Source organism: Phocoena sinus, chromosome X, assembly GCF_008692025.1.
Source record: "Phocoena sinus isolate mPhoSin1 chromosome X, mPhoSin1.pri, whole genome shotgun sequence".
Lineage (NCBI taxonomy): Eukaryota > Metazoa > Chordata > Mammalia > Artiodactyla > Phocoenidae > Phocoena > Phocoena sinus.
In genome coordinates this window covers 98058006-98080402 of record NC_045784.1, presented here as the reverse complement: position 1 = coordinate 98080402, position 22397 = coordinate 98058006, and the positions used below count along the sequence as shown (strand labels likewise).

The following is a 22397-nucleotide window of genomic DNA, read 5'->3' as shown; positions in this document are numbered from 1 at the left end:
TACAGGCATCATCCTCTGGTACTCCACACTCAATCCATCAGTAAAATCCTATCAGCATCTCCACTGCTGTCAAGTTGGTCCAACTTACCATCAACTCTAGCCTGGATTATTGCTTCTATCCTTCCCTTCCATACAGAGTAGCCTTTTCAAATGTAAGTTACATCATGTTATTCTACTCACAGCTATCCAATTGCTTCTCATTTTACTAAAAATAAATAGGAAATCCAGTACCATTGCCCACAGTCGGCCTATCTTTGTGAGATCATCTAACCTTTTCTGTTTCTTATCCTACTGTTGTTGCTATTCCTAGAACTATTAAGCTGATTCCCTCCCCAGGGCTTTTGAATGTGCTATTCCTTCTACCTGCAAGTTTCTTTCCCTGTATCTTCATCTGGTTCATTCCCTCACTTCATTGAGGTCCTTAATGTTACTTTTTCAGAGAGGCATTCCCTGACCACCCTATCTAAAATGAACTCTCATTACTCTCTTTCATATTATCCTGCTTTATTTCTTTTTGTGAAACTTATAATTATCTGATATTGTCCGTCTGTCTGTCTGTTTATTGTCTGTCTCCCACTCCAGAAAGTTAGTTCCAAGAAAGCAGGTTCTTTGTTTTGTCCACTGCTGTACCTCCAGTGGCTGGAACAGTGCCTGGCATGTAGTAGGCTTCCAGAAATAATCGTTGAATAATGAATACATGATAGAAATATTTATGTGTTTTTGTTAACATTCTTTTCCATAACTGATGGCAGTATATGTTACACAATACCATATTTTCATGTATTTACAGTTTATATCTTATGTACACGCAAGAGCATACTGGTAGAATAACATTGAAACAATATAAAATCTGCTATTTTTTGCTTAAGTTGTATGACCTTGCGTAATTTACTTAACCTTTCTGAGCCTCAAACAACTCATTTATAATACAGTATTGCGATAATAATAATTGTAACTATCAACGACTTAAATGAGCTAATCCATATCAAACATCTGGCACAGAGCTTGACACCTGGTAAGATAAACTGTAGTCCCTATTATTATCATTTTCTAAATCCCCTGCCAAAGTTGGTGCTAGAGCCCAGATCTCCTAGTCAATGCCTTCTCATGTAAGATCATATAAATTTGTCATTTCACCTCCAGACAACATTTAAGCCTTTGCAATCACCCTGAGGCAGGGAAGACCGGGTGGGGCCCAAGGACATCCTCCTTATGTATATGCATTAGGCACAAGGCAAAGCCACCTCCTTGTTTTGCATTTAATGAGGCCATGACGCAAGTCAGAATGGCATCTAAAACAGAAACTTTGTAGCATCTGAGCAAGAAACTCTGAACATGAAAACAGTGGCGCATGCGCAAATAAAAATGCACAGGAAAAAAAAAATGCACAGGTTGCTGATGAGCCTGTACAACCTTCCAGGTGTGGCGCTCAACTAGTAAGGGAAAATATAAGGGCAAACAGCTCTTAGAACGCATGTACAGTGGCTTCAGGAGGCAAGTGTGCCGGAAGCTGATGCAACCTGGTGCAATCCAGGCCACACCGAAACCTTCCCCTCGAGTATTCTGCTCCTAATCAAAAAGACCCCCACCCATTCAAAGGACTAAAAATAAGATGAAAAGGGGGATCAACAAGCCTGTGGGCACTCCTCACTCGTGAGGACGCACTTAGCTGGCACTCTTAGCTTCTGCCCTAAATAAACTGCTTCTTTGTTCTCTTTGCTCCTCAGCCTCAGTGTGTGTGTGTGTGTGTGTGTTTATTTTTCCTTGGTGTCTTGTGTTCCTTGCCCAAACTCTTTTGGACAAGTTGAACAAGAGCCTGGACTTTTGATAAAGCTTTTCCAGTATCAACCCTACTTTTCCATTTCTCTCTCCTCAAGCATTACTTCTCTTCTATTTTCCCATTTTCTTTTTCTCTTATCCCTATTCTAATTGCTTTGGATGATATTTTTAGATATTTTAAATAATACAGAAAGTATCCAATTTCATAACTTTTTTTTTTTTTCTAAACAACGGCAACAGAAATAACATGGCCATACTTCCTTTAGGAGTTTTTCTTAGAAGCCACTTTAGTGACATTGCAAAACCCCATTCATCATTTTATAATAGATAATTATTTGTCTTTGTAACTTGGTCACTGCCTTTACAAACAAAACAAGAACCTGTGGCTATTTCAGATACTTTGGAAGGATCTTTTTTTCTTTGTCAAGGCAGAGAAGGAACTTTTCTACAAAACCGTATTATGTAAGTGACTGCATTATTAGCTTTACAACATATTTCTGTTCCTTATTTCTGTTACCTTTCCTTTCAGTGTGGATTGTACCAGCAGTGGAGTCTTGTTCAAGTCACATTACCTCTCTAAGCCCCAATTTTACTGATTGTAAATATGTGATACCAACATTTCATACCTGCAGATTTGTTAAAATAATTCAATAAATTCTTGGTAAACTATAAAAAGCTAAACAAATGCAATAGATTATTATTACTAAGACAAAGACCAGTAAAGGCAGCTACTGGATCAACAAGGGTGGTAGAAGTTAGAGGTTAATAATAAGTACCTACTTATCAACTGTGCACAAGTCAAGTTTGCTGAATTAGTAGGAGCAGATGTGTAGTTTGGAGCAAGCTGTTTTCAAGTTCTTTCATAGTAACAAGGTGCTCAGAAGCAAACCCCTTGCAAGTATATAGAGCAATTTACTATTCTCTTTCACTTTTACATACATTATCTCATTTAATCTTAAAACTGCCAGGCTGGTGTCATTACCTCCATTTTATAGAAGAAAACTGAGTTATAATTTGCTTCCAAACACATTAGTGGTTGAGGCAGGGCTGAAATCCAGGTTGATATTTACACTATTGTGCCTGTATACAAGCTCCTCATCTATATATCTATTGGCTTATTCAAAGATTACTTAGTCCTGTCAGCTTTTGCAACACTGTGCTGTGAGTCTAAGTTTGCTTTGGATGGCTTTTAGCCCTACCCATAACCTCCCCTATCTTGTGACTTACAGAATCTGTATCCTGGCCCACTGGCTGTTTCAGGAATACCAATCTATTTTTTTTCAGTGTGCTTGATTATCAGACAGGAAGAGAAGTGTTAGAGTTTCAGTAACTGTCTCTCAGTTGGAGAGGGGAAGAAAAGAGGGGCTGTGATAATTGCTTATGATAATCCATTTCTTGAGAAACTGTATTATTGGTAAGTACCTGTAGTTTCTGCAATAATGCAAGGATTATCCCAGCCAACTCTTAGAATGAAGGGATTATGTAGCATGGCTTTGAAGAGGTGGGGAAGTGAGGCTGAAACCAGGAAATAACTTTAGGCCTGCCATTCCAAAGGAGATTCTTAGTGGGAAACTGTCTAAGTAACAGTGTTGTGGGAAACTGAGTGGGTAGAAACAGGAAGCTGTCCTCCACAAGGGTTACACTTGTGTAGTGGTTATCAAGGGTTCTGATACTAGGCGGTCTGGGTTCAGATCCAAGCTTCACCATTTATAGCCTGTGGTAACTTGCAGGGAGTTGTTTAATTTCTCCTTGTCTCAGTTTCTGGTCTTTAAAATGGGAATAAAAATAGTACATACATCCAAGGCTGACCGAGTATTATATGAGATTATGCACGTAAAGGGTTTAGCACAGGCTAGTGCCTGGGGTGCTGGGAAGGGTAAATAAATAGTAGGAGGTATTATTTTCATTATTACAGATGTTATGATTCATCACTTGTACCTTGTGTCTTAGACAAGATTCAGCTGGGATAGTATTTGGTAAAAAAAAAAAAGTGCACAATGAAAGATTATTGAATTATTACTCTGCTAAAAATGTCATGATGATAAAACTATGTGGTGGGGTTGATGGTATGGGTGGTGACAATAGGTTGAGGAAGGTTCGCAGGGAGCCTTCTGGTAACATAGGTTCAGGACAGACTCCTTATAACAAGAAAGTTCATTTGCTAGTCAGTGGAAAGCACTTAAGAGAGCTGGTTTTCAGTCCTAGCTCTGCCCCCAATAAGTTGTGTGAGCTAGGATAACTCACTTTCCTCGCTGGGTATTTCCTCATTTTTTAGAATAAAATGACCAGATGAGTGGTTGTTAACTGTGGACTGGGGGTGGGAAGTATATCAGAAAATGTTTCAAATTTTGTATCTCTGCATTTCCATCCCCCATCTTCCCTTTGTCTTCAGATCCCTTCCCTCTTGTAAAAAAACTCTGTCCTCTGGTAACCATATAGTATACAAAATACCTCATTGCACTAGTGACAGTCCTGTAACCCACAAGCCAAGGAAAGAATTGTCTTCATGTTCATTTGGGTAAGAAAGTCTAGGTGGGACACTAAGGTTGATTCAGGAATTCCTTTTGTGGATTTCTAGATAAGTGATTCAGGAAGCCAGCTATCCCATTTCCTACCTTTGCTTAATGTATTTGGCTAATCCAGGAAGTGCTATTTGATAGCCTGAATCAAATTTCAGTAGCCTATAAATAGAATAGAAGCAAGGTATTTTTAACTCTTAGCATTTATGCTGTATATGACACAGGGCTATGAAATATTTAAGGACAGATTGATAGGGGAGAGAGAACTTTAAGATCTCTCTGAGAGGGACTTCCCTGGTGGTCCAGTGGTTAAGAATCCTCCTTCCAATGCAGGGGACGTGGGTTCCATCCCTGGTCGGGGAACTAAGATCCCACATGCCCACTAAGCCCACGTGCCGCAACTACTGAGTTCGCAGGCCACAACTAGAGAGAAGCCGCGTGCTGCAACAAGGAGCCCGCGTGCTGCAACTAAGACCCGATGCAGCCAAAATTAAAATAAAATAGTTATTAAAAAAAAATCTCTCTGAGAGCATTTTAAGGGAAGCCTGATTGTCTTAGTCTTTATAGGTAATATGAAAGGATTTCTCTTTGTCAGACCTATTGCCTTGGATCCAAAAGTAACCCGTCTGTTCCCCTCAATCAGTAAAAGCAGCTCTATGGCAGAAATATGGCTTTCTGTTGACGAAACCTACTTACTATTTATAGATGCCTTAGAAGGCAGCAGTGGGCTGGTGGTGGGGAGGGAGGAATTGAGGAGAGAGATTCACTGGACCTCAGTAAGAGAAATGGCATCCCCTTATGAGTTTATGAGACATAGAAAAAGAAACAGCATCGTGTTGATTCAGCCTGGCTAGCTAATTGAAGGAAGACTTAAATGCTGGAGTCTCAGAGGAAAAGCTTTCATAATCCTGAGTCAAACATGTGGGATCCAGCATAGTAAGGTGGAAGTGCACTAGAGTGGGAATCTCATCTCTTCTACTTCCAGCTCTGTTACTAACTTGCTGTGTAATCTTGGGTAAGTCTGAGTTTTACTTCCCAATATATGAAGGAGGATTGGACTAGCCTTGCCTCCAATATACTTGCTGGCTCTAACAGTTTGATCCCAAGGTTCCATTATGTAATAATCGAAGCCTACCAACATGAGAACGTTACAAATGGACCAGGTAAGATGAAGAGGGTGGAGCAGGGAGAGAGGGTCTGTTCTGCTTAATTAATTTATGTAGGAGAAAAGAAAGGTAATCCCTGACTGTTGGGGGGTAAGTGACCTTTAATCCTTAACTTCCTGTGAAATTGTTGGTTTTAGGAATATAGGCTCAAAGAGAAGTGTAGAACTGCAAGTAGTGATGTTTCATTGAAAGGAGAGTATTTTTTGATTGAATGAATATGTGGAGACATGAATCCTTTTAGTTTCAATCATAAACTATTATTCTTCAATAATAAAAAGATGAATAAATTGTATTCTGTGACAGTGAAGTGCTCTTTTAAGAAAGAGGTGGTAAATTCAGATTTGTCCTTACTGTATGTGGTGTGAAAATGGTTTGGAGGCAGGAAAAACTGGATAAGGAGACCCCTGATGATGAGATCCTCAATTTAGGAAGGGGAGATTGGATGGGAGAGGGAGGAGTTGAGGAAAACTCTCAGGTTTCTGCTTTGGGCAACTGGGAAGATGATGATGCCATTTACTGATATAGGAAATAACATGGAAGATTAGAACAGATAGGAGAGTAGAAGATGATGATGATTTTAATATTTATGAAGAAATGAAGCAAAGTTCTGAGTTATCTGAGGCTTTGGTGTAGATTCTGAGCTTTGTCATTATTCAGATAACTTTCAAATCCTGGTCATAGCATATGATGTGTAGAAAAGTGTGTGTGTGTGTGTGTGTGTGTGTGGCGGGGGTGGGGGTTGAAGGGATATGTTTGTTTGTTTTGCTTTTTTTTTTTTGCTCTCATAAGAAGAATGAGACTAAAATCCTCCTTTCCAATTATTTTGGTTCCAAACTTGATTTTTTTTCTGTTTAAATGGTTCAAAGGGACACAGTTTTCACAAGTCTTGATAGAATGCACACAGAGAGTTCCCAAATGTATTTTTAGTCACATTTAGTCCTTTTTGAGGTATGATAAAGTTAAACTGCTATATTTTTCCTTCCTAGAGTAGAAATTTGAAGGTATTAAATCTTGGAGAAATGGCTTTCATTCATTTGGATATCAGATGCCTGTATACCCTTCTTCTTTGCACAGCATTCGGCTCTACTTTGTCTTCAAATGCTGAGATAAAAGGTAAACCAAGAATGGAGTAGTTTTAAAATTAGGGATATTAACTGCCTTTTCAACCTACCCTATGAAAAGTGCATAACAAGTAGATGGCTTGTTATTGGAAATATTTCAGGGAGTCCATACACAAAAGATATGTTCTTACTAGTCAGCCTCATGTATAAGGTAACTGATGATAATAAACATTTTGTGGGATAAAAGCCAAACTAAAAGACACTTTCCATACCTTTCTGTGTAGTCTTTTCTAACAAAGAAGTTAATTATCCGAAACCTCATTGCCTGGTACCCAACTAACTGAAAACTTTCCTTTATTACTATCCTTAACTTTTAAGACAATTAGATAAATTTTAAAAATACAGAGATTTAAAATAAAATTTTAAAATAATTACAGAATTATTAAATCATGTCTACTGAACTTTTCATTGCAGAAGGTAATTAGAACAATGCGCTTAACAAAGATTTCTAATCATAAAAGTTGAAACAATAGTATTGTCATTTCATCCTCAATAGAAACCTTCTTTATTTGTTCATGCAGGTCCCATTTCAAATCATTATTTGTGCCACCGTTTCTTTCTGTTGATTCTTTTCCTCACCTCAACAAGTAATATGAAGTGAAGTATTAAAATGAACAACAGGGCAGAAATGAGAGGAAATTGTTAGCAGAAAGGCAACATGAGGACAGTACTATAGTACTAGATTTGCTAGTAGGTTTAGTAGTTTATAGAATAATTTGTTGTTTTATGCTTTTTAAATCACCAGATGAGGGAGCCATTGCCTCCCACTGCCCCCACCCCCTCAAAATAAACAGGCTTGTTTCCTGTCACTCTACTCAGCTGCCTGCCACTTTTTCTTGAGCCCTTCCAAAGAGTGTCTCTGGTTTGCCATGTTCTACAACATACCTCTGAACTTCAGTTGACTAGAGGATTCAATTATCTTGAATGGACCAACAAGATCTGCCTGTTCTCCTAATTCTTAAGGCGCTAGCCATAGTAAGTCATATTTTGTATTTTCTATCCCTTTTTTCGTGTGGGCCATGATGTTATTTACATATGGTAAACACAGGATTAATACTGACTGATTCTTGCTATGAGACAGATTTAGGTAATAAAGTGTATTCCCATCCTAGACTAAATTCTTGTCTATATTACCACAGAGATAACTCCATGTTGAATTTCTTATTTCCATGAAAACTTATTACCTAGCTTGGCTAAGTCACATTTACATATGCAATTCCTTAAAGAAGGGACAACTATGTAACAGTAACCTAGAGTTTTAAAAACAGCTTTATTGAGATACAATTTAAAGGATATAAAACTTACCCTTTTAAAGTATAACTGGGCAATGGTTTTTTAGTATATTCACAAAGTTGTGTAACAGCCACAACTATCAAATTCCAGAATAGTTACATTACCACACAAAAGAAAACCCCAAATCCATTTCAGTAGTCACATCTCATTCTCCCCTCCCTCCAGCCCCCGGCAACCACTAATCGATTTTCTGTCCCTATGGATTTGTCTATTCTGATATTTCACATAAATGGAATCATACAATATGTGGTCTTTTGTGGCTGGCTTCTTTCACTTAGCTTAATGTTTTCAAGGTTCATTCATGTTGTAGCATGTATCAGTATTTCATTATTTCTTATGGCTGGATAATATTCCATTGTATGGATATATCACAGTTTATCCATTCGTCAGTTGATGGACATATGGAAGTAATCTAGATTTAGCAATCTTTGTCATAAGACACAGGATAAAAATTAAAATATCTTATTGATTTTTTTCAGTTAATCCTCCTCAGGATTTTGAAATAGTGGATCCTGGATATTTAGGCTATCTCTATTTGCAGTGGCAACCTCCACTGTCTCTGGATAACTTTAAGGAATGCACAGTAGAATATGAATTAAAGTATCGAAACATTGGTAGTGCAAGCTGGAAGGTAAGTAAAGCATGCACTTAGATATTGGAATGATTATTAGTTTTCTTGTGATTCCTGATGTCAGTGTCTACTTTTATTCCTGTATCTCAATAGCTATTATTAAGATATAAGCTGCATGCTAATGAGAACCTACTGTATAACACAGGGAACTCTAACTCGCTGCTCTGTGGTGACCTAAATGGGAAGGAAATCCAGAAAAGAGGGGGGTATACGTATACAGCTGAATCACTTTGCTGTACAGCAAAAACTGACACAGCAGTGTAAAGCAACTATACTCCGATAAAAAAAAAAAAGAATATTCTTCACAGTTTCACCACATTTTCCTCCTGAATTATCTAGGCATAAAATGGCAATTCTTTTATTTGTATTGGAAAAGAGTGGACATTTCAGTTATTTCTGAAATAGTAATTACAATGTCCATTGCATTAAATCAGCTTTTGATTGATTTATGACTCATTAAAGTATTGTATCGTGGAATAAAAGTTCTTAAGAAAAAAAATAATAAGCTGCATGCCTGCTGCTATCTCCTGTGCATCCTGCAACATCTGTTTTCACCCCACCCAGTATTAAGTCTACCATTGGAAATACAGGAAAAAAGAAAACTTGGTCCCATAGAATATGGACTTGAAGAGTACTTACACATTTTACCATATTTCAAAGTTACTTATATACCTGTATGTGGGTCTTATATATGCTACTGGGCTATGTGAGCTTTTGCTCTGTAGGAATCAAGCCTTATTTATCTTGTACTCTCCCTACAGAACACAGCATGGTTGTGTGCATATATTGTATTAAGTGCTCAGTGAAGGTTTACTGAATTAACTATTTACCTAGTCAACAAGCATGTTTATTCAAAGATTTTTGGTTGTACAAGGCATTCTGTTACCTTTCCTAATTCAGCTAGGTAGTTTCAAGGGACAATTCAAATCAACATTCATTGTGCAACTTTTTTTCTCCAAGCACTCCACTAGCTAGGTATCGGTAATAGAAGGATAAATGATACATGATTTTAGTCCTTCAGGAGGTCACACTTTGTCTAGCTTTCTTCAGTTACCTCCAAGATTTATATGATTCCTGAAGAGTTCATATGATATTTGAAATGTGATAAATTGTCATGTAATAGGCATATGGTACATGAAAATTCTCTCTCAATTTCAACTTGACGGTTATAGCTCAAAAGTTCCTCCCATAGAGCCTTTTTGTCTTCCAGAATTTTTTTTAATGAGATGCTAAGATTCAAATGATGTCATCAAATGATATAATATGCAGAAGTGAACTCTGCCAGGAATATATCTGGGACATTTTATCAGATAATCATCAGGAATTTCTTAGATATTGGGAACTCTCCAGGGTGTTAATGACTTTTTAGCCTTATTAATGTGGCTCATGATACCATTATTGTTTTAAGCTTAACTTTGTCTCATCTTTTTATCAAACAGACCATCATTACTAAGAATCTACATTACAAAGATGGGTTTGATCTTAACAAAGGTGTTGAAGCAAAGATACACACACTTCTGCTAGGGCAATGCACAAATGGATCAGAAGTTCAAAGTTCATGGTCAGAAGCTACTTATTGGATATCACCACAAGGTTAAAACAAAGCTCTCTTTTCATATTTAATACTTTCAGAACAATCTATATGGGAAGTAAGTCTCTTAACCTTTATACATCAGATTACATGTACAATTGAGAATGTGGCACAAAAGAGGATCCTTCTTAGAAGTGGGTGACTGGCCTTTTTGAATTCTTTAAATCAGCAAACACATGTGGCAAAACCTACATCTTATTAGGTTAATATAGTTCCCAGTTTGGGGCTCATATTAGTAAATATGCATGTGACTATTTATGCAACTGCTCAGAGCATCCTAGAATTATTAATTTAGTACTTTTGCATATGCTTACACTAGTACCAGTAAATAAGCCCTCAAAAGTTTTTGATTTTTCATGTCCCACTTACAGTTGAAGTGATTTGCAACAACTTCCTTTTGGAATATTCCTGATTATGTTGATTGCTAAATCAAGTGGAGAGGTCAAAGGAAATGAAATAAATTGCATAGTTATTTCCCACATGATTCATCGTCATGTCTTTCAAGCATTCACAGTTTTTTCATTTCTTAGGAAATCTGGAAGCTAAAATTCAGGATATGGATTGTGTATATTACAACTGGCAACATTTACTTTGCTCTTGGAAACCTGGCATGTGTGTCCATTCTGATACCAATTACAACTTGTTTTATTGGTAAGTATTTTTATAAGAATTCCATATTAGGAAGATATCTATCAAAATTAATTCACAGTATGAGTAACTGTATTTTCATTAAATTAAATTCATTATATCTTTTCAGAGTTGTATTTATGATGAAGTTTATTTACAATTATTTGGGATTTTCAATGGGAGTAAGTAGGTTTAGGCTGTAGCTACTAGAAGGCACTCTATGGGCAATAATAAGGAATGCAGTCATTGTTTCTGTACTGGATTAAATATTTTGTATCTTTTAGATAGATGGAGTTATAACCTAAAAAGTTTTGGCATATTTCATATTCTTGCCTTTTGATCCTTTTTCTGACTTCCCTACGTTTGTTAACTGTCACTAAGGCTTTTAAACTTACAACCATCTTGAATCTTCTATCTCCTTCATTCCTTAATTTTTTCATGGTAACATTAATCACCACAATCAACAATGACACTGCTTTGCAAGGTCTCACATCTGTTCTTTACTTCCCATTTCTACTGTAAGAACTCTTCTTCAGGCTTGCCTCGTTCCACACCTGGATGATTGCCATAGCCTCCCAAATGATGGTCTCTCTGCTTCTAGTCTCTCCCCTTCCTATTCATTCTGCACACTGTAGCCAGATTTATCTTCCTATTCTTCTATTTTCATATGCCATTCTTTTGCTCAAAAACCTGCCGTGGCTACTCATTGTCTCCAGGATAAAGTCTAGGCCATTCGAGTCTCTGCCTCACTGCATCACTGCCTTTCCAACATTACCGTCTACTACCACCAATGTGAATGTTCTGCTCCATTTAGACCCATCTCTACATATTTTTCTATCCATGTTATGATTGATCTTTTATGCCTTTGTGTGCATTGGTACCTAGAATACCATCTGACTCTCTCTTTCACTAACCCTTATCCATCCTTCAAGACCCATCTGGTATTCAATTTCATTAACCCTTTACTGCTCACATTAGCTTCTGTTCAGTTTTTCTCTGAACTATTACTTATTATAGTTCTTAACTACTTATTGTCCAGATGACCTTTAAATTTTTGTCTCCTTCCTTTCTTAAATTTTTAAGAGATTGGTGGGCACAAACTATTTCTGATACTTCTCTTGACTGTCTCTGCTGTGCTATGCCCATAGTAGATTATCGCTAAATATTCATTAAATGAATGAACCAAATGATGATAATAACATCGGTAAGTTGATAGACAAGTATCAGAACTTATGCATTTTTAAATAACAGAAAAAACAAGAGAGGACAAAGCATTACTCTTTGTGAGTCTCAGACACAAATTATCATGGTGTTTTTCTTTAGAAAATTACAATGTATAAGCAATAAGGTATAAGCTATTAACAATCTCCTGAGTACTGGGTTCTAATCCATATTATGGCATCACTTAACTTAGTGGTCTCGGGCAAACAATTTCTTGTTGTGGGGTCTCAGTTTCCTCATCTGGAATTGGATGGGTCAATTTCTAAGTTCTAATTTATTTGTTAATTAAATAAATTCAATAAATATTAAGCAATTATTAAATGCCAGGCATTGTTCTAGATAAAAGGAAGTATGAATAAGGCAAAGTCCCTGCCCTCTTGTTCATTGTAGCTCATGTTTAACATAACTTTATCCTCACCTTAGTAAAGTAGTGAGGGATAAATATTGACATTTTAGAGACTGGAAAATAAGGGTACCGTGAGGCTTTCCACTGGCATAAAGTAAATTATGTAAAGTCAAGCCTAGAAGGCAAATATCCCAAACTCTAACCAGGTGAACTAAACCAGAGACTACAATTTTGCAGACTTGGCCTAAAATAAATACTTGGCATAAAGTGAATTCAGTAGAGTCCTGATAGTTGTACCAGCACCTTATCAGCTGCTAGATTAGCCTCATTGCAAACGGGATTTTGGCTGCTTTTAAGATAATGTCAATTTTGTATTACAAGTTATTCTTTAGGAAAATAAACCAGGCATTTGTTCCTTTGGAAATCAGTAGGGAAATTCTCCCCTAATTCCCATTAGCTTTATTACTGAAAAGAGGTTAACTTTCAATGATATGGCAACATTTCTTGTCTAGGAGAATGGGAAGTTAGATATTTACTTGCCAAACAACTCCTCTTTTTCTTTTTGAGCCCCTGTTGGCTTTTCTGAGGTTTATCTCTTGATGTGTATTATATCCTCAGAGGATTTTAATTCATTTTATTAAACATAACGATATTTTGTAAGTCTGCTTTTATTTATCAAAAAATTTTCTCTTAAATTTAAAAAATTTTATATATCTTTTATCTTTAATTTTTGTTTTATATTGGAGTATAGTTGATTTACAATGTTGTGTTAGTTTCAAGTGTACAGCAAAGTGATTCAGTTATACATATACATATATCCATTCCTTTTCAGATTCTTTTTCCATATAGGTTATTACAGAATATTGAGTAGAGTTCCCTGTGCTATATAGTAGGTAATTGTTGATTTTCTATTTTATATATAGTAGTGTGCATATGTTAATCCCAAACTCCTAATTTATCCCTTCCCCCTTTGGTAACCAGAAGTTTGTTTTTGAAGTCTGTGAGTCTGTTTCTGTTTTGTAAATAAGTTCATTTGTATCATTTTTTTAGATTCCACATATAAGTGATATCATATGATATTTGTCTTTCTCTTTCTGACTTACTTCACTTAGTATGATAATCTCCAGGTCCATCCATGTTGCTGCAAATGGCATTATTTCATTCTTTTTTTTATGACTGAGTAATATTCCATTGTATATATGTACCACATCTTCTTTATCCATTCCTCTGTTGGTGGACATTTAGGTTGCTTCCATGTCTTGGCTACTTTAAATAGTGCTGCTCTGAACATTGGGGTGCATGTATTTTTGAATTAGTTTTCTCCAGCTATATGCCTGGAGTGGGATTGCTGGATCATATGGTAGTTCTATTTTTAGTTTTTTAAAGAACCTCCATACTGTTTTCCATAGTGGTTGTACCAATTTACATTCCTACCAACAGTGTGGGAGGGTTCCCTTTACTCCACACCCTCTCCAGCATTTATTGTTTGTAGACATTTTGATGATGGCCATTCTGAGTAGTGTGAGGTGATACCTCATTGTAGTTTTGATTTGCATTTCTCTAATAATTAGCGATGTTGAGCATCTTTGCGTGTGCTTTTTGGCCATCTTGTAAGTCTGCTTTTAAATCTGTTTTCTTATTAAAAAATCTGTTTTCTTCTAATAAGTTCTCCAGTACAATAGAAAAAAAGCAGTATCATTTAGGATTATCAATATAAACCCCATATTTTCTTAATAGGAATCTTATTCTTTGATTCTCAAATCCTGTTTGTGAGTCAACATAACCTAAGTATATGAGTAAGAATTCTTGCCTTATAACTGAGATTTTGTAAAGACTCCCACCAGATTTTAAGCTCTGTAAAATCATGGCCTATCTCTACTTTCCTTACTATTGTAGCCCTAGCACTTATCATAGGATCTGGCACATAGTTGGTGCTCAATGAGTATTGTATGTTATTAAATGATTTTTTTATTTACCTAGTATCTTAAAATAATTGAAAATTGAATACCATGCTACTAGGAGATATTGGTAAACACAGCTCTTACAACACTTCTTTTTACAGGTATGAGGGCTTGGACCATGTGTTACAGTGTGCTGATTACATCAAGGCTAACGGAAAAAATATTGGATGCATGTTTCCCTACTTGGAGTCATCAGACTATAAAGATTTCTACATCTGTGTTAATGGATCATCAGAATCCCAAGTTATCAGACCCAGCTATTACATTTTTCAGCTTCAAAATATAGGTGAGGTAAACAAACAACTTCAGAATGTTTCCAGTTTAGGCCATTTACAATCGACCATGTGGAAGAGAAGAGATAGAGATAGAGATAAAGGAGATACCTACAGAAATGCAAAGCCAGAAAACTGGGGGCCAACAGAGTATGAGGAAGCACTGATTAAATATGAAAGTATGGAAGATAAGGGATTGAATGAGTATAAAGTATCATTTTCATTTAGAACTCACAATTTGTTTCCCAGCTTGAGTCTGTCTGCTATAAAGTATTTTTGTCCAGTGTTGGTGATGGAGTAATTATGGAATCACTTATTCCCAGGCCTCAATAGGCAAATGGGTGGATATTTTCTGAGTTTGTGTTCTCAGTCCTAACAGTTATGAGAATGACAGGTTCTAGGGTCAGTCATACCTGGGTCTGAATCTTGAATTTACCACTTTCTAGCTGTATGACTTTGGGCGAGTTACTTTTAACATGTTTCAATTTCCTTATCAGTAAAATGAGGATAATAGAGGACCACCTCATAGATTTATTGTGAGACATGAATAAGGTTATGATGTAACATTCCTGTTTCACTGCCTGACACATCATAAGCTCTAAATAAGAATTAGCTATTAATAAAAATAGTAGTAGTAATTTGTTGTGGTAGTTGTTTCTAGTGCTATAAAATGGAAAAATGAGTGTAATGATTTGGGTCATCTAACTTTTCTCTTGGACTTAAATATTTGTCAATATGTGACTTATCAAAAAATGAGTTCCCCAAATAACCAGGTTTCTTAATAAACTAATCTTGGTTGGCAAGCCGCTTTGATTTTAATTCACATTATAGTGAATAGTCTTGAGCCACCTAATTTATCCTGGAGGCTTCTGTTAGTAAGTGTCCCTAGCTTTTGATAAAGGCCACTGCTAAACTTTAATAACCTCCATGTTGAAATTATTTCCTTCTGCTTTTCAGTTAAACCTTTGCCACCAGACTACCTTAGTCTTACTGTGAAGAATTCAGAGGAAATTAACCTGAAGTGGAGCATTCCCAAAGGACCTATTCCAGCAAAGTGTTTCATTTATGAAATTGAATTCATAGAAGATGATACTGCCTGGGTGGTATGGATATTGTGTTTATTTGAGAAAATCATGAACATAGCCTTTTAAATAAAATGGCAAACATAAGAACCAAAATCAGTTGCTATCCACATGAAGAATAGAACATGACATGTACCTTAGTTTAACTTCCAGAAAACCAAATAATCAAATAATCTAGTGGACAAAAGAAAGATGCTTGCAGTCTGAAAGTATTATCAATCAATTATACCAATTTTAAAGCTACATAGGTCCTTAGAGATAATCTAGTCACTTGTTTCCAATATTATGTCAAAAAATTAAAGTTGTCAAGCACATGCATAAGACGGATTGCGAAGAGGCCTCATGTAAAAAGAACACAAAGCAAGAAGCACAAACAAACATAAAAACCACTTCTTGAGGAGCAACTATCAGGTCAAAATCAGAATAGAGCCTGTCAGGGCTACCAGAGAATTGCTTGTAGCAGGGAAGAGAGGCTAACTGGGGAAGTAAGCCATGGTTCCAAGACTGATTACCCCTCAGCACCAGCAATGTGATGATGCCTTTAGCCCCACTGTGTTATATGTTAATTTTATTCATTGGTTTCCAACTTAGGGAGTGGTGGAGACAAGTAGGTGAGCCATTATTTCTAATCAATTCATTTCACTTACAGATGAGAAAACTGGGAGTTGAATACATTTACAAGTCCCAAGGAAGTGAGTTGACTTACAATCAAATTACACAGCTAGAACTAGAATCCAGATCTTATTCCCAGTCCACTTTAACCTACATTACATTGTGCTGTCTCCCAAGAAAAGTTACAACAAAAGAAAAGCTGTTATTTTGGATGAGAAACACTCTTCAGCTCTTTGAGATGCAAAATTTAAGTAATCACTTCAGTGATTTTTTTTTCTTTTAGTTGTTTTGAGATCATCCAGCCTTGTGTATTCTCATATTGGAAGGGGTAGTTTCATGCCAAGCCCTGAGCACTATTACACTGGTCTTATGATGATTAACCAAAATAAGAATAAGGGAAAAAAGAAACTTTGTGTATATGAACTCTACAGTTTCCATAGAAACAACATTCACATGAGGACTCTTTTTGCTAACTCAGTATATATAGCATTTTCCAATTTATGGAATCTGGGAAATTTGACACTAATCCAAAATGGGTGTCATAAGCACCAAAACTACCTAGGAATTTTGCCCTGTCACACATGCCCTTTACTACTAGTAATCCATTATCACTATAGAAAAAAATGTAAATATAAATAAAGAAGAAAAATGAAAAATAAAACACCATACAGAGAGATAACCACTGTTAGGATTTTGGTATATACCTTTCTAGTCATTTGATGCATTTCTTTCATGTAACAAAACCCACTTAGAAAATGACAAATCAAATGGGGGTGGCTAGCTGCAGTTAGATCAAATAATGATATCTCATTTTTTCCTTGGCTTTCAGACTACCACAGTTGAAAATGAAATATACATCACAAGAACATCAAATGAAAGCCACGAATTATGCTTTTTAGTAAGGAGCAAAGTAAATATTTATTGCTCAGATGATGGAATATGGAGTGAGTGGAGTGATGAACAATGCTGGAAAGGTATAAGATAAAATAACAGTACCTAGAGTATTTCTAGCACTGTTTGAGGAAGAAGATGCCTTACTGGATGTCATAGGTCACTACAGTTCAGTGACACTGGTTATGAAGGTCATAGGGTCAACTCTTCATTATTTTTTTTATTGAAGTATGAGTTATAGTTGTACAATATAGTGATTCACAATTTTTAAAGGTTATATATACTCCATTTATAGTTATTATAAAATATTGGCTATATTCCATATTTTTATAGATGTCTATAACATTAATTGAGCTGTATCTTTTCCACATTCCAAGAGTTAATAGATTCTGTTTGATTCTTCCTACTTTCATTTGACAAACTAATCTTACCTGTTTTGCTTTGATTTTACTAGTGGATTACTTTCCAGTGGTAGTCTTAGCTCCAAAGTATGGTGGCACTATTCTCGAGCTTCTTATATACTAACTAGATGTTAACCAAATCTGCGTGTATTAGTACCAATTGTAGTCGTACATTTACTCTGAAGTTTTACTTACAAGTATATATGTATTTTATCAGAATCTTGACATTATTGTGTGCCTTCTTTATATGGTTTGAAAAACTATGTGCTCATTATTCACATTTTTTATAGTCTGTGCCTTTTCCCTATTGAGAGTTAAAGGAATCCATTTATACAATGTTAGAAAGAAGGAACAATCATAAAATATGTTGACATGGTTATTGAAGAAAATATATTTAAAAAAAGAACAGCAAACTATTTTGCTAACTATTGGCTAGCAAAATAATTTTCTCTCAGTGTATTTTGTAATTATGGAAGTCAAAATACTCTTGCATATAGTCTATAAACAGAGAAGATAAATTAGCAATCACCACAATTGAACATAGATTTATGGAAAATCTAATGTTCAGTTTTAACTAGTTTAAGAGTCTTGTTATAGTTCAGTCATCAACATCTTGTTTTTCTGACTGTCAGTAAAGAGAATATGCTAGTTCTTTGCGGGGAAGCCTATTTTAATCAATATTTTCCTATGCTTTCAATTTTCAAGAGAACAAATTTTAAGCAAGGATAGGTAGCATACACTTGTTTTCGAGTGTCTGGTACTGTGCCTAATGAATATTTTTCTAATTAATATGTCATCATTAGTAAAATGAACATTCCGTTCACTTCCAACACTGATTTAAAGTGACTTATGATAAAAGACATGTTTAAATTAAATATATTTGGGATTGACGTGTACACACTGCTATTTTTAAAATAGATAACCAACGAGGACCTACTGTGTAGCACAGGGAACTCTGCTCAGTACTCTGTAATAACCTAAATGGGAAAAGAATTTGAAAAAGAATAGATACATGTATATGTATAACTGAATCACTTTGCTGTACACCTGAAACTAATACAACATTGTTAATCAACTAGACTCCAATATAAAATTAAAAATTAAAAAAAGAAAATAAACTTTCATAGAAGACAAAAAATAGCAATATAAACTAAAAAATCTTGAGAATGAGGCAAAATATTATTGTACTTCACAGTATACTGGCTTTATCAATAGAAAATATTAATAGTTGTTTGAAATTGAAGGAGATTAACTCAGCATTGCTCTTTCACATAAAGGTATATAAATACATATACAGATATAGATGCAAACATAATGGCATTTCTATCAATCATCTCCTTTTATGTTGTTCCATTATAATAGAATTTGTGTTTGACTGTAATCTCCCTATTAATATAGTGGTGTCATTGTTCTCTTTCATACACGAAATATTTATTAAGCACTTACTATGTGTCAGACTCTTTCAGGCACTGGAGATATAGCAGTAAAAAAAAAAATCCTTGTCCTCATGGAATTTATATTTTATTCCCAAGTTGAGTAGAGATAGACAATAAATAAAGAAGCCAAATATATCATATAATCAGGGCCATGGAGAAAAAATAGGAAGAGAGAGGAAGAACTCAATTAACTAAAGATATATGGAATCAGAAAGAATACTTACTTGTTCTGTTTTTCATTTTTGTCACTAATATAAAAAATCTGGAGACTCTGTGGAACTGACATTGAGAAAGTCATGCCCTGAATTATATCTTGTTATTATTCAGTGCATGGTTTAAAGTAGATATGGTGAGTTTTTAGGCATATCCTCAAAATATACATACTTTTATGTATTTTATATGCAATCTTTTTTTTAATTGAAGAATAGTTGATTTACAATGTTGTTTTTTGTTTTTGTTTTTTTAATTTTTTTTAAATATACACTTAACCATGTTATTTATAACAGATTTCTTTTGCCCTGATGGGTGTCTCTTGGTAGAACCTTAATAAATTTCAGATTAGGAACAACGACTTTCCTGAGATGCATGTGGTCTTTAGTTCTTTTGGACATTTCTTATTGGATGTTTTAAGTTATAGAAAAATAGCACAATAATTTTTTTTGGAAATGACTATAAAATTAACTCTACTGAAATGTCACAAAAGAAGCCTGTTTTCCCACTGTTAATTTTGCATGCCAAAAAACTTACGTTATTAGTCATTTCTCTGGATTATATCGTTGCAATTCTTAACTGAACTGAGCCTATGAATTTGGTAATTTTCTAGTAGAAAATAAGATCCCAAGGGACTAGGACAAAGAAAAATGTGGGGTTGGAGGTAGCTTTGAGTCTAGATATAGACCTAGGATTCAAAGTGTTCCATAGTATTTCAAAACATGTGGGAGATACTAGTTTTAGAAGGACAAGCTTTGTGTACTTTTTAAGTTTATCTAGTGATTGCTCATTTCTTGCTATGCAGACGAACCATTAAAACTTCATCCCTAAAAAAAGAAAAGAAAAAAAGAAGAGAAAAACCTCATCTCTTTAGGATCCAGAATGTGAGGCAACTTTAAAAACATGACCTTTAAAGAATATTTATTTGCACTGAGACTTTTATTGAAGACCTGCTTTCACTCACTACATCATTGTATGATATAATGTAAACATTTGAGTTATTGAGAGTTAAGAGATACATACACAAGACATGTTTATCTAATCACTTGGCTAACGTTTTATCATTTTGTTATTATGAAAAATTCGCAAGGTCAAATTTTAAACAAAATCATATAAGCAAATAAGAATGGGGCTTTAGGTAGTTATTTTTCTAAGCAAAATAAAGAGCTGTCACAGTTCAGTAAAGTAGTACAGCAAAAAAGTGCACAAATGAAAGGAATGCTGTTCTCAAGCATCACTATGGTATCTAGGTACTGGCAAATATGGCAGAAGTTGCCAAGTTTGACTCAGTTCTTCACCATTTACTAGTTTACTTATAAAATAATTCAGTTTTTAAAATAATTGTACACATCTAACCCTTCCCACTTTTTTGGTGATTTTAATCCTAGGTGACACGTGGAAGGAAACCTTAATATTTTTCATGATACCATTGGCTTTTGTCTCATTACTTGTTTTGTTAATAACTTGCCTGATTTTGTATAAGCAAAAAAATTTGCTGAAAACGGTAAGTTGTATGACATTACAATGTTTAGTCTGAGATAGTAGATAAAAAATATTTTGCATTTAGAACTGATGGACCTACATTTTATAATTTTGCCTGTACACTGTGAGTGTTCATTGATGTTGTGTAGACTATGATAATGTCTTCAGGGAAAGTACAGTAATTTTAAAAGTCAACCCTAAAAAGCTACGTTTTGGGGTGGATTTACTTTTGAATGAAATATAAGAATAATGCTTTAGAACATGAAACACTATTTACCTCTAGATAAAGGGAAAATATGAGAATTACAGGAGAAAAGCAGGATTGGGGAAAGGAAAGAGTGACTTAAAATGGACATAGACTGAGATATACTACTAGTGTGCCACAGGCAAAAGATCACAAAGATTAAAAAAACTTGGTGCGTACCCTCCAAGAGCTCACACTCTAGTTGGAGGAGCTAGAATCTATACAAAAAAATATAACCTCCATTATGAGCTGATTTTATCTGATTGCTTTTTGAGTTATACAGATAATGCTATAGAATTTCAGAAGATGGAGGGACCACTATGGGTTGGTGAGCTTTAAGGAGGAAGTGTGACTTGGAGAAAAAAAATATCTTAATGCCAGGTCTTTTAAAGATAAAGAGAACTGTGAATGTGTGTGAAATGTTTTGCTTTATTTCTCTGCTGAATGCTTTTTTGTCTATTTCTCTGAGTTGTTAATCTAAGTGAAATAGTTTGTGTTATTAATGACTGTTAATAATGGAGCTCTTTCTTAATTTCAGATTTTTCATACCAAAAAAGAAGCTTCTTCTAATCAGGTGATACGGTGCTGACTCAGTAAATTCCAGGCTTATGGCCAAATGTTAAACAAGAGTCTTATCAAACTGAATTTTTTCCCCAAATGTTGAATAAATCTTATCTTGAAAGCCTTGTTGTATTTAAATAGACATTAGATTATTAAAATCCTCAACTAGCAGCAAATTATCTGAATCCTATTAACAGATTTTTTTCTTGTTAAAAAACAAAGTTCAACCAATTAAATTGACAATCTAATTGGCTTTATTAGATGATTGTGAATCAGGCAGTATCCCATCTAGCAAGTAGAAGGGTGCTCTGAGGGGTTGTACAAAATAAAAGGTTTTTATAGGAAGAAGGATGGGACAAGGTCCTATTAGCAAAAGAAAAAAGAAAAGATTATTTTTAGACCAAGACATCTTTTCTGAGGGGGAAGGGAAAGGAAAGGGTTTTATCATGCAGATTGCCTCTTCTTCCTCTTAGGGGATGTAGAGGGCCCACGTGGCAGATGACCTCATTGGTGCTGACCAGAAAATTCCAGGCTGGTTGATTAAGATTACATTTCTGGGGAAGGTCAAAACTGCAGTTAGGTTAGTTGTTAAATCTAGGTTTGGTATCATGGGCTTTAGCACAAGTTATGCCTTTTTGGGCCTGTGGTTTTTCTCTTTAACATTCCTTAATCCAAGATGAGAGTGCTGCACGTAGAAAAGTCAAGGGAGGGGTCAGAATCTAATCTGTGATGTATTCATAAAGCAATGTGATTTTGTGACTTTCACTGAGCCATAGAGATATTGTCAAATCTTGGAAGATGAGATTCTAGTTTTTTTTAACATTGCACTTGGGATGAAATTATTCACCATGAATAAGGTTGTTTGGCTTTAAAAATAACCTGTGGAGAGGATTAATAAGAAGCAAGAAGTTTTAAATATATTCATAGTCTAAATGTGTGCTTCACGTTTCA

The 22397-nt window shown here is 35.2% G+C and overlaps 1 protein-coding gene across 1 annotated transcript; it reads left to right on the top strand.

The window, feature by feature from the left end:
- The first annotated feature begins 5486 nt into the window (after positions 1–5486).
- Positions 5487–21541, top strand: IL13RA2 (interleukin 13 receptor subunit alpha 2). The gene is made up of 10 exons (XM_032620332.1): positions 5487–5493; positions 6456–6577; positions 8358–8509; positions 9949–10102; positions 10631–10751; positions 14357–14541; positions 15485–15630; positions 17051–17195; positions 20548–20663; positions 21424–21541. The coding sequence occupies exons 2-10, from the start codon at positions 6484–6486 to the stop codon at positions 21472–21474; spliced, it is 1164 nt and encodes a 387-aa protein (XP_032476223.1). The 5' UTR covers positions 5487–5493; positions 6456–6483; the 3' UTR covers positions 21475–21541.
- Positions 21542–22397: the final 856 nt, after the last annotated feature.